The sequence below is a fragment of the Aquarana catesbeiana genome, linkage group LG02 (assembly GCF_042186555.1).
Source record: "Aquarana catesbeiana isolate 2022-GZ linkage group LG02, ASM4218655v1, whole genome shotgun sequence".
NCBI lineage: Eukaryota > Metazoa > Chordata > Amphibia > Anura > Ranidae > Aquarana > Aquarana catesbeiana.
Window position 1 is genome coordinate 778449897 of NC_133325.1, and position 13104 is coordinate 778463000.

The 13104-nt window shown below is 44.6% G+C and overlaps 1 protein-coding gene across 2 annotated transcripts in view; it reads left to right on the top strand.

Moving 5' to 3' along the window:
• The window catches only part of LOC141129384 (granulocyte-macrophage colony-stimulating factor receptor subunit alpha-like), a 143816-nt gene that overhangs the window by 123202 nt on the left and 7510 nt on the right, over positions 1-13104 (top strand). For both annotated transcript variants that reach the window (XM_073617395.1, XM_073617394.1), the window contains exon 10: positions 3096-3180. In XM_073617395.1, coding sequence (XP_073473496.1) covers positions 3096-3180 — 85 coding nt within the window. The remainder of the gene's footprint in view (positions 1-3095; positions 3181-13104) is intronic.

Sequence of the window (13104 nt, forward strand, 5' to 3'; positions counted from 1 at the left end):
GACACATTGATTCCAATGAAGTTTTTTTTTTTTTAACCACTTCCCTCCCAGCCCATAGCAGATGCCGGGCAGTGGTTCAGTTATCCTGACTGGGCGTCCTATGACGTCCAGCAGGATAACATGCCGCCGCGCGCCCGCGGGGGCGCGCATCGCGGCGATCGGTGGATCAGTGTGTCAGTCTGACACACCGCTACACCTCCGGCGGAGGCTCTTTACCACGTGATCAGCCGTGTCCAATCACGGCTGATCACACTGTCAATAGGAAGAGCCGTTGATCAGCTCTTCCTCACTCACGTCTGACAGACGCGAGTAGAGGAGAGCCGATCGGCGGCTCTCCTGGCAGGGGGGGCTGTGCTGATTGTTTATCAGCGCAGCCCCCCTCAGATCACCACACTGGACCACCAGGGATCGCCACTAGGACCACCAGGGAAGGGGCAACATGTGGATGGCCAGGTATGTACCCCATGGCCATCCACATGTGCCCAGTGTGCCCAGTCAGTGCCCAATCTGTGCCAATCAGTGCCCACAAATGGGCACTGATTAGCACCATTATGTTGCAGTGATGCCCAGCAATGCCACCCTTAGGGGCATCAGTGCAAACAATCAGTGTCATCAGTGCCACCCATCAGTGTCCATCGGTGCCACCTGTCAGTGCCCATCCGTGCCCATCAGTGCCCACCTATCAGTGCCCATCCGTGCCCATCTGTGCCAACTATCAGTGCCGCCCATAAGTACCCATCAATGCCACCTACGAGTGCTCATCAATGCCACCTACGAGTGCCCATCAGTGCTGCCTATGAGTGCCCATCGGTGCCACCTATGAGTGCCCATCAGTGCCGCATACCAATGCCACCTATCAGTGCCCATCAGTGCCGCCTATCAGTGCCCATCATCAGTGCCCATCAGTGCCACCTCATTGGTGCCACCTCATCGGTGCCCATCAGTGCCGCCGTATCAGTGCCCGTCAGTGCAGCCATATCAGTACCCGTCATTGAATAAGAAAGCGTACTTATTTACAAAAATTTTTAACAGAAACAAAGAAAAACCTTTTTTTTTTCAAAATTTTCGGTATTTTTTTATTTGTTACGCAAAAAATAAAAACCGCAGAGGTGATCAAATACCACCAAAAGAAAGCTTTATTTGTGGGAACAAAATGATAAAAAATTTGTTTGGGTACAGTGTAGCATGACCGCGCAATTGTCATTCAAATTGCGACAGCGCTGAAAGCTGAAAATTGGCCTGGGCAGGAAGGGGTGTCTAAGTGCCTGGTATTGAAGTGGTTAACCACTTATCTACGGGGCACTTTCACCCCCTTCCTGCCCAGGCCATTTTTCAGCTTTCAGCGCTGTCACAATTTGAATGACAATTGTGCGGTCATGCTACACTGTACCCAGACAAATTTTTTATCATTTTGTTCCCACAAATAAAGCTTTCTTTTGGTGGTATTTGATCACTTCTGGGATTTTGATTTTTTTCCTTAAAAAAAAAAAAAGACTGAAAATTTAGAAAAAAAAAGTTTTTCTTAGTTTCTGGCTGTAAATTTTGTAAATAAGTAATTTTTCTCCTTCACTGATGTGCGCTGATAAGGCGGCACTGATGGGCACTAATAGGCTGCACTTATGGGCACTGATGAGGAGGCACTAATATTCTGCACTTATGGGCACTGATAGGTGGCACTGACGGGCCCTGATAGCCGGCACTGGTGGGCCCTGATAGGCGGCATGGATAAGCGGCACTGATGGGTGGCACTAAGGGATGGCACTGATGGGCATTAATGGGTGGCACTGATGGGCATTGATAGACAAAAGTAGTGGCGAGAGCCTTGTGGAAGAAGACAACCTGCCCACATCCCTGTAAGACTATACAGTGAAACGTTGTTTTCCTCTAGTGGGACTTTAAAAGGCAGGAGTCTTCAAACATTGTATCAAAAAATATATATATAATTTTATTTATCAAAGATTAAAACATCACAAAAAATTGAATAGTTTGAATAAAAAAGAGGATGCCGACAATTCAAAAGGTGGTGACAACAGCGATATACATATCAAGATACAGTGATAACACAAAACATCCCCCACATGAACTGTTCCAGCTGGGGGCTGCACCAACAGAAGCCCGACGCGTTTCGAGGTTATAAAGGTTGGAACCTCTTCTTCAGGGGCCGATGATGATGTGAATAACTATCTAAACATTTCACAGAAAAGAAAGCAAAATATCTTAAGAAACAGACATGGTGTCATATACACATATAATCGTAAAGCATAAGAGATCTGACTCTCATGCTTTACGATTATATGTGTATATGACACCATGTCTGTTTCTTAAGATATTTTGCTTTCTTTTTTGCGAAATGTTTAGATAACCATTCACCTCATCATCGGCCCCTGAAGAAGAGGTTCCAACCTTTATAACCTCGAAACGCGTCGGACTTCTGTTGGTGCAGCCCCCAGCTGGAACAGTTCATGTGGGGGATGTTTTGTGTTATCACTGTATCTTGATATGTATATCGCTGTTGTCACCACCTTTTGAAATGTCGGCATCCTCTTTTTTATTCAAACTATTCAATTTTTTGTGATGTTTTAATCTTTGATAAATAAAATTATATATATATTTTTTGATACAATGTTTGAAGACTCCTGCCTTTTAAAGTCCCACTAGAGGAAAACAACATTTCACTGTACTGATGGGCATTGATGGGCATCAGTGTTAGGCAGCACTGAAAGCCAGCACTGACTGGCATCAATAATGGGCACTGATTTCTGGCTGTGGTGGGCACTGATTGTTGGCACTGGTGGGCACTGGTGGGCATTGATTGCTGGCACTGGTTGCTGGCATTGGTTGGCATGGATTGCTGGCACTGGTGGCGATCTAATGTAATCAGTACCCTGATTACATCTCTCACTGTCCCCTGCAAGGAAATGCAGCTGATCAGCTCTCCTCGCCACGCACTCTGTCGGTGTGAGGCGAGGAGAACCAATTACCAGGACTTCCTTGTTTACATGTGACCGGCTGTGATTGGACACCGCCGATCATATCTTTTTTTATTTTAGATTTTATATAAAATTATATTCTTTTTTTTTTTTTTTTTTACTCAGGTTCCAGATATGGAAGAAGCTATTTCCAAAAGTTCCCCAGCCAGCAATGAAGTATTTTGATCAAGGTGTACAGAAGGAAGTTTGGGTAATGGCCATACTTTGACTTGTATGTGATCAGTGTAGAAGCAAAGCAACAATATATTGTAAGGGGGCTTTATAAGGTGCTACTTATGTGCTATACCTACAGCTAATTCACATCTGAAGGGAGATCTCAGGGGACAATTTTGGGAAACGCAGATCACCGAGGGAAAATCTATAGTTGTAATAAAGGCAAAACATTTTTCTTTTGGTTTTGGAAAGAGGGATTGGTGTCCCTACCAGGTTTTTATTGGTGTATGTGTCCCTGTTAGGGAGATTCCCCCCTCTCTATTTGTCATATTTACTCTTATCATAAGGAATAAAAGCGACAATTCCAAATTTTGGGTTATCACCGGAACAGGAATAGAGCAGAAGATCTTCCAATGTGGCCATATTAGGTCAATGATGTCACCAGCATCCCCACCCTGCAGCCCCACATGTAACGAAGACGCAAGGACACTGGTGATGTCGTTGGCCTAAAACATGGCCACATGGCCATACTAGCTCGATGACATTGTCCATAAATGGCCATGTGGTCATATTGGGTCAATGATGTCACCAGCATTCCTGCCCCTTTGTTATGTGTGGCTGCAGGGAGGGATGCTGGTGACATCATTGACCTAATACGACATGGTCATTTACATGGTCATATTTGGCCAATGCAATAAACTAAATTATGTGGCTATATTAGGTCAATAATTTCACCAGAATCCCTGCCCCACCGCTTCACGTAACAAAGGTGCGAGGATGCTGGTGACATCATTGACCTCATATAGGCCATATTTGGTAAATGGTATTGCCCAAATATGATCATGTGACCATATTAGGCAGGACAATGATGTCACCAGTATACATAATGGCATGCTGGTGACCTCATTAACCTAATATGACCACATGGCCATTTATGGACCATGCTATTGAGCTAGTATGGCCATGTTGCCTTATTAGGTGAATTATGTCACCAGCATTATATCACGTGTGAATGTGGGGCAGAGATGCTGGTGAAATCATTGGCCTAATATGATCACATGACCATTTATGGACAATGTCATTGAACTAGTATGGTCATATTAGGTCAATGATGTCACCAACACCCCTGCCTCTTTGTTATGGGTGGCTGCAGGGTGGGGATGCTGGTGACATCATTGGCCTAATATGACCACATGGACATTTATGGACAATGTTATCGAACTAGTATGGCCATGTTGCCATTTTAGGTCAATGATGTTACCAGCATTACATCATGTGGGGCTGTTGGGCAGGGATGCTGGTGACATCATTGGCCTAATATGACCACATGGCCATTTATGGATAATGTCATTGATTTAGTACAGCCAAATTAGGTCAATGATGTCACCAGCACCCCTGCCCCTTTGTTATGGGTGGCTGCAGGTTGGGGATGCTGGTGACATCATTGGCGTAATACGGCCACTTACCCATATTTGGATAGCTAAATGGGCCGAAGGCATGCTATCATCTGGCACTTTTCCGTGGGTTTGCCTCTAATTCAGTTTGGCCTGAACCTTAGCTCATCCCCATAAGGAGCCACGCATGGGGCCAACATCATTAGTGGGGCTTAGGCTCAGAGGCATTTTACAGGCAATGCAGAGGTGATATGATGCCTCCTCACCACCTACTTTGCCAATGTGCAATCACATCACCATTCGCTTCAATGGGTTGTATTGAAAAGCGGCACTGACCACCGGATATGACAACCACGACTTTTGCGCTCTCCCATTCACTGCATTTGCAGCTTAAGGAGGGCCAGTTAGAGATGCTAAATGTGCAGCTCAACCACACGTTTTTTTTAACAGCCCCAACCACAGGTCTAAAGGAACTGTTACTCAAAAATCCAGAAAATCACATTGTATGATTTTTAAGTAATTCATTTGCATTTTATTGCATGACATAAGTATTTGATGCATCAGAAAAGCAGAACTTAATATTTGGTACAGAAACCTTTGTTTGCAATTACAGAGATCATACGTTTGCTGTAGTTCTTGACCAGGTTTGCACACACTGCAGCAGGGATTTTGGCCCACTCCTCCATACAGACCTTCTCCAGATCCTTCAGGTTTCGGGGCTGTCGCTGGGCGATACAGACTTTCAGCTCCCCCCAAAGATTTTCTATTGGGTTCAGGTCTGGAGACTGGCTAGGCCACTCCAGGAACTTGAGATGCTTCTTACCAGAGCCACTCCTTAGTTGCTCTGGCTGTGTGTTTCGGGTCGTTGTCATGCTGGGTGACCCAGCCACGACCCATTTTCAATGCTCTTACTGAGGGAAGGAGGTTGTTGGGCAAGATCTCGCGATACATGGCCCCATCCATCCACCCCTCAATTCAGTGTAGTCGCCCAGTCCCCTTTGCAGAAAAGCAGCCCCAAAGAATGATGTTTCCACCTTAATGTTTCATGGTTGGGATGGTGTTCTTGGAGTTGTACTCATTCTTCTTCTTCCTCCAAAAACGGTGAGTGGAGTTTAGACCAAAAAGCTCTATTTTTGTCTCATCAGACCACATGACCTTCTCCCATTCCTTCTCTGGATCATCCAGATGGTCATTGGCAAACTTCAGACGGGCCTGGATATGCGCTGGCTTGAGCAGGAGGACCTTGCGTGCGCTGCAGGATTTTAATCTATGATGGCGTAGTGTGTTACTAATGGTTTTCTTTGAGACTGTGGTCCCAGCTCTTTTCAGGTCATTGACCAGGTCCTGCCGTGTAGTTCTGGGCTTGATCCCTTACCTTCCTCATGATCATTTATGCCCCACGAGGTGAGATCTTGCATGGAGCCCCAGACTGAGGAAGATTGACCGTCCTCTTGAACTTCTTCCATTTTCTAATAATTGCGCCAACAGTTGTTGCCTTCTCACCAAGCTGCTCGCTTATTGTCCTGTAGTCCATCCCAGCCTCGTGCAGGTCTACAATGTTATCCCTGATGTTCTTACCCAGCTCTCTGGTCTTGGCCATTGTGGAGAGGTTGGAGTCTGTTTGATTGAGTGTGTGGACAGGTGTCTTTTATACAGGTAATGAGTTCAAACGGGTGCAGTTAAAACAAGTAATGAGTGGAGAACAGGAGGGCTTCTTAAAGAAAAAATAACAGGTCTGTGAGAGCCAGAATTCTGGTTGGTAGGTGATCAAATACGTATGTCATGCAATAAAATGCAAATTAATTATTTAAAAATCATACAATGTGATTTTCTGGATTTTTAGATGTTTTAGATTCCGTCTCTCACAGTTGAAGAGTACCTATGATAAAAACTGCAGACCTCTACATGCTTTGTAAGTAGGAAAACCTGCAAAATCGTCCGTGTATCAAATACTTGTTCCCCCCACTGTATCTTGGTGACATAACCTTTCAGATGAACAGTAAAAGAGAAGTAGGAGCCGTTTCTAAATGCAAGATGTCGTTTTATAACTAAAATATTCAAAGTACGCTTCCAGAGAGACAAAAGCAGGAAACAATGTCGCAATTTAGCGAGTGGAGAAATAGGAAGTTACTTTATCTTTATGCAAAAAAAAGGTTGTATAAGAAGTATTAGAAGTACGACCTCCTGAATCATTTTCCCGGAACGGAGGTGAAATGCTAACCACAACTATAATGTGTGAGAACTCAGAATGAATCAACGTAACCACTTCAGCCCCGGAAGATTTAGCTGCTCAATGACCGTGCCATTTTTTGCGATGCGGCACTGCGTCGCTTGCGCGTGACAATTGCGCGGTCGTGCGATGTTGTATCCAAACAAAATTGACGTCCTTTTTTCCCCACAAATAGAGCTTTCTTTTGGTGGTATTTGATGACCTCTGCGGTTTTTATTTTTTTTGCGCTATAAACAAAACAAGAGCGGCAATTTTGTAAAAAACACAATATCTTTTACTTTTTGTTATAATAAATATCTCACATTTTTTATCAAAAAAACTAATTTTTTCTCAGTTTAGGCCGATATGTATTCTTCTACATATTTTTGGTAAAAAATTAGCAATAAGCGTATATTGATTGGTTTACGCAAAAGTTATAGGGAATAGATTTATGGCATTTTTATGATTATTTATTTATTTTTTATTAGTAGTGGCGGCGATCTGCGATTTTTATCGGGACTGCGATATTGCGGCGGACAAATTGGACACTTTTGACACATTTTTGGGACCATTGATAATTATACAGCGATCAGTGCTATAAAAATGCACTGATTACTGTATAAATGTCACTGGCAGGGAAGGGGTTAACACTAGGGGGCGATCAAGGGGTTAATTGTGTTCCCTAGGTGTGTGTTCTAACTGTAGGGGGGAGAGGACTGTCTAGGAGGAGAGAGAGATCGGTGTTTATACTTTGTATGAACACACAATCTGTCTCCTCTCCCCTGAAAGAACCGGGATCTGTGTGTTTGTTTACACACACAGATCCTGGTTCTCGCTCTGTCACGAGCGATCGCGGGACATCGCGCCCGCCGGGCACTCGCATCGGCTCGGGGCGCACGCGCGCCCCTAGTGGCCGAAAGGCGAAGCGACGCAATTTGTTGTTTCGGGTAATTTGTAACTTCGGATAAATTCGTATTCATTAGGTTCAACCAAATTTGAAAGGAAATTCCAATACCTATAATTTAATAGTTAGTAATTATTAGTTAGTTATTTCAGATTTTCGAATTTTAGGATTTTCGTTCTTATTTTCAGATTTTCATTCTTTCGAATTTTCAGATTTTCTTTTCTTATTTTCTGATTTTCGAATTTTCTGATTTTCAAATTTTCTGATTTTTTAATTTTCGAATATTCAGTTTTCGAATTTACGAATTTATTCGAAATAACGAATGACCCGAAAAACGAAAAAACAAACAAACAAATGAAACGAAAACAGACACATTTTTTGGCAGTGCACATGTCTACTATTTTTCACTACAAATCCAATAGTCCATCTCAAGAGCGAGCAAGAGAGGGTGGCTGAAAGCAATAAAGAACTTTTCTGAGTGAGAATATATACTGGAATACTTTTTTCAACCTGTTGCCGACCACGCCACGTACATTTACTGCGGGGCGGTGTCTCCTCTGCCCAGAATCTCATACAGGTATGTGATTCTGCACTTCAAGGTTTGGGGTGCGCATGAGCGCCACCAGTGACCTGCTACCACTGTGATTGGACACAAAGTCCGCCGATCGTTCAAGTCACAGGCAGAACGGCGATCTGCCTATGTAAATCAGGCAGATCGCCGTTCTGTGACAAGGAAAGGCAGTGATCTTGTGTTTCTAAGCAGAAACACGGATCTCTGCCTTCCCACAGTTAAAGCATCCCCCTTAGAGTTAGCAAGCATCCTTAGGAACACAGTTAACCCTTTGATTGCCCCTGATGTTACCCCCTTCCCAGCCAGTGTCATTAGTACAGTGACAGTGCATATGATCACTGTATTTGTGTCACTGCTCCCCACAAAGTGTCAAAAGTGTCAGGTGTACAATTTGTCTCTATTTGTGGGAAAGACAGAACATACATTTTATTTAGGTGCAGCGCTGCATGACCACACAATTGTCAGTTAAAGTAACGCAGTGCCCTATCGCAAAAAATGGCCTGGTCATGAAGGGAGTAAAACCTTCCGAAGCTGAAGTGGTTAACCGCCTAACCACTTCAGCCCCGGAAGGATTTACCCCCTTAATGACCAGGCCATTTTTTGCGATACGGCACTGCGTTGCTTTAACTGACAATTGCGCGGTCATTCGGCGCTGCACCTAAATAAAATTGACGTCCTTTTTTTCCCACAAATAGAGGTTTCTTTTGGTGGTATTTGATCACCTCTGCGGTTTTTATTTTTTGCGCTATAAACAAAAAAAGAGCGACAATTTAGAAAAAAAAATTTTTTTTTGTTTGCTTTTTGCTCTAATACATATCCAAAAACATATATATAAAAAAACAAATCTTTTCATCAGTTTAGGCTGATATATTTTCTTCTACGTATTTTTGGTAAAAAAAAATTGCAATATGTATATATTCATTGGATTGCGCAAAAGTTATTGCGCGATTTTTAGCGGGGCAGTGACATTGCAGCAGACAAATCTGACTCCAAATGACACTTTTTGGGGACCAGTGACATTATTACATTGATCAGTGCTAAAACAAATGCACTGATCAATGTAAAAATGACACTGGCAGGGAAGGGGTTAACACTAGGGGGCAATCAAGGGGTTAAGTGTGTTCCCTCAGTGTGTTCTAACTGTAGGGGGGATGGGCTTACTGAAACATGACAGAGATCACTGCTCCCGATCACAGGGATTATTATTATTATTATACGAGATTTATATAGCGCCAAAAGTTTACGCAGCGCTTTACAATGTATAAGGGGGACAACACAATTACAGTCCAGTACAATACAAAAGGTACAGGAGGGCCCGGCTCGTAGAGCTTGCATTCTAAAGGGAGGGGGTGGTGGTACAAAAGGTAATAGCTGCAAAGAATGATTTGATGGGGGTGGCTCGGGAACAGTTGTTAGGTGGGTGTGGGATAGGCTTCCCTGAATAAATGAGTTTTCAGGAATCTCTTAAAGGTGGACAGGGTAGGGGCTGATCGGACATACTGAGGCAGGGCATTCCAGAGGATGGGAGAGGCTCTGGAGAAGTCCTGAAGGCGAGCATGGGAGGAGGTAACAAGGGAGCTAGAGAGTAGGAGGTCCTGGGAGGAGCGGAGGGGGCGATTTGGGCGATATCTGCAGATGAGGTTGGTGATGTAGCTGGGGGTCGATGTTGTGGATGGCCTTGTATGTCGTGGTTAGTATTTTGAATTTTACACGGTGGGGTAGGGGAAGCCAGTGAAGGGATTGGCAGAGAGGGGCAGCAGTCACGGATCGATTAGTGAGGTGTATTAGTCTAGCAGCAGCATTCATAATAGACTGAAGGGGAGATGCTTAAGGGTAGGCCATTAAGGAGAGAGTTGCAGTAGTCGAGGCGGAAAATAACCAAGGAGTGAATAAGTTGCTTTATGGTGTCATTAGTCAGGAAGGGTCGAATTCTGGAGATGTTGCGGAGGTTAAGGCGGCAGGATTTAGCCAGTGATTGGATATGGGGGCTGAAGGAGAGGTCAGAGTCAAGGAGTACACCCAGGACCCTGGCATGTGTGGATAGACCAATGGTTGTGTTGTTGATATTAATGGTGAAGTCACAGGAGGGGGACCGTGAAGGAGGAAATATAACAAGCTCAGTTTTAGAAAGATTAAGTTTGAGGAAGTGGTGTGACATCCATACCGATATGTCATTCAGTAAGTTTGAGATCCGTGAGGAGATAGAGGGGGTGAGTTGAGGAGTGGAGAGATAGATCTGTGTGGTATTGGAAGCCATGGGAGGTTATCAACTGGCCCAGGGTAGAGGTATAGAGTGAGAAAAGGAGAGGCCCAAGGACGGAGCCTTGGGGTACCCCAACAGAAAGAGGAAGGGGAGCGGAGGAGATGGAGTTGTAAGTGACACTGAAAGTGCGCTGAGATAGGTAGGAGGAGAACCAGGATAATGCAGAATCACGGAGGCCAAGGGAGTGTAATTTGCTGAGGAGCAGCAGGTGGTCAACTGTGTCAAAGGCAGCAGAGAGGTCTAAAAGTATGAGTATGGAGTAGTGGCCATTGGTTTTGGCAGTTATTAGGTCATTGGTGAGTTTTAGTAGGGCAGTTTCAGTAGAATGTTGTGGACTGAAGCCAGACTGTAGGGGGTCGAGAAGGTTCCTGTCATGTCACTAGGCAGAACGGGGGAATGCCTTGTTTACAGTGGCAGTTCCCCGTTCTGCCTCTCCTCGCCACGATTGCGGGCCGCCAGCGCACATTGAGTCCGCTATCCTGCTTTTGCGGACTGACTTATAGGTACGTCAGTTTACCCAGGAGAGCCATTCTGCCGACGTATATTGGCGTGAGCCGGTCGGCAAGTGGTTAAAAAAAACTGTACCCATAACAATTTGATAAAAATATTTTTCTTTAGCAAGGAATATACATTACATATAGGGATGAGCTTGATGTTCGGGTCGAACATGAGTTCGACTCAGACAACGGGTGTTCGCTCGTTCTCCGAAGAGCAAACATTATGGGATGTTTGCAGCAAATTCGAGCGCCGCGGAATGCCCCATAATGCACTGCGAGATCGAGTGTGATGATTGGCCAAAGCATGCACCTGACCTGCATGCTTTGGCCAATCACAGCGCGCTCTGCTAAGAGAGCCAGGGTGTCCTTGGCCAATCATGGCTCAGGGGGACTAAGTCCACTACCCACACTATATATGGCTGCTTACACAGCGGCCCTGTGTAGTGTTGTTGGTGTGGGCGGAGAGATTGCTTGATTTAGATTAAGCAGGCAGGTTATTCAGTTAGTGGCAGTGTATTTGATATATATACTGTCAGTCTAGTGTGTGTGTGTGTGTGTGTGTGTATATGTATGTATATATATATATATATATATATATATATATATATATATATATATATATATATTATATAGTCTGCATTTAGCATAGACTATATGTTCAGTGTTTGCTCCTATATTAGCTGGCAACAAAAGTGACTACACCCCTAAGTAAAAAATGTCCAAATTGGGCCCAGAGTGTCAATATTTTGTGTGGCCACCATTATTTTCCAGCACTGCCTTAACCCTCTTGGGCTGGGAGTTCACCAGAGCTTCACAGGTTGCCACTGGAGTCCTCTTCCACTCCTCCATGACGACATCACAGAGCTGGTGGATGTTAGAGACCTTGTGCTCCTCCACCCTCCTTTTGAGGATGCCCCACAGACGCTCAATACGGTTCAGGTCTGGAGACATGCTTGGCCAGTCCATGACCTTTACCCTCAGCTTCTTTAGCAAGGCAGTGATCATCTTGGAGGTGTGTTTGGGGTCATTATCATGTTGGAATACTGCCCTGCGGCCCAGTCTCCGAAGAAAGGGGATCATGCTCTGCTTCAGTATGTCACAGTACATGTTGGCATTCATGGTTTCCTCAATGAACTGTAGCTTCCCAGTGCCGGCAGCACTAGTTTAGACCCAGACCATGACTCTCTCACCACCATGCTTGACGGTAGGCAAGACATTCTTGTCTTTATACTCCTCACCTGGTTGCCACCACACACGCTTGACACCATCTGAACCAAATAAGTCTATCTTGGTCTCATCAGACCACAGGACATGGTTCCAGTAATCCATTCCCTTAGTCCGCTTGTCTTCAGCAAACTGTTTGCGGTCTTCTTTGCATCATCTTTAGAAGAGGCTTCCTTCTGGGACAACAGCCATGTAAACCAATTTAATGTGCGGCGTATGGTCTGAGCACTGACAGACTGATCCCCCATCTCTTCAACCTCTGTAGCAATGCTGGCAGCACTCATACGTCTATTTCCCAAAGACAACCTCTGGATATGACGCTGAGCACGTGCACTCAACTTCTTTGGTGGACCATGGCGAGGCCTGTTCTGAGTGTAATCTGCCCTGTTAAACCAATGTATGGTCTTGGCCACCATGCTGCAGCTCAGTTTCGGGGTCTTGGCAATCTTCTTATAGCCTAGGCCATCTTTATGTAGAGCAACAATTCTTTTTTTCATATCCTCAGAGAGTTCTTTGTCATGAGGTGCCATGTTGAACTTCCAGTGACCAGTATGAGAGAGTGAGAGCAATAACACCAAATTTAACACATCTGCTCCCCATTCACACCTGAGACCTTGTAACATTAATGCTGCGTACACACAATAGGACATTCCGACAACAAAATCCTGGATTTATTTCCGACGGATGTTGGCACAAACTAGACACGGTCGCACAAATGTTGTCTTCCAAACATCAAGAACGCGGTGACGTACAACACGTACGACAAGCCGAAAAAAATGAAGTTCAGTAGCCAGTGCTGCTCTTCTGCTTGATTCTAAACATGTGTGGAATTTTGTGCGTCGGAATTGTGTACACACGATCGGAATTTCCAATTTTGATGTCGGAAAATTTGAGATCCA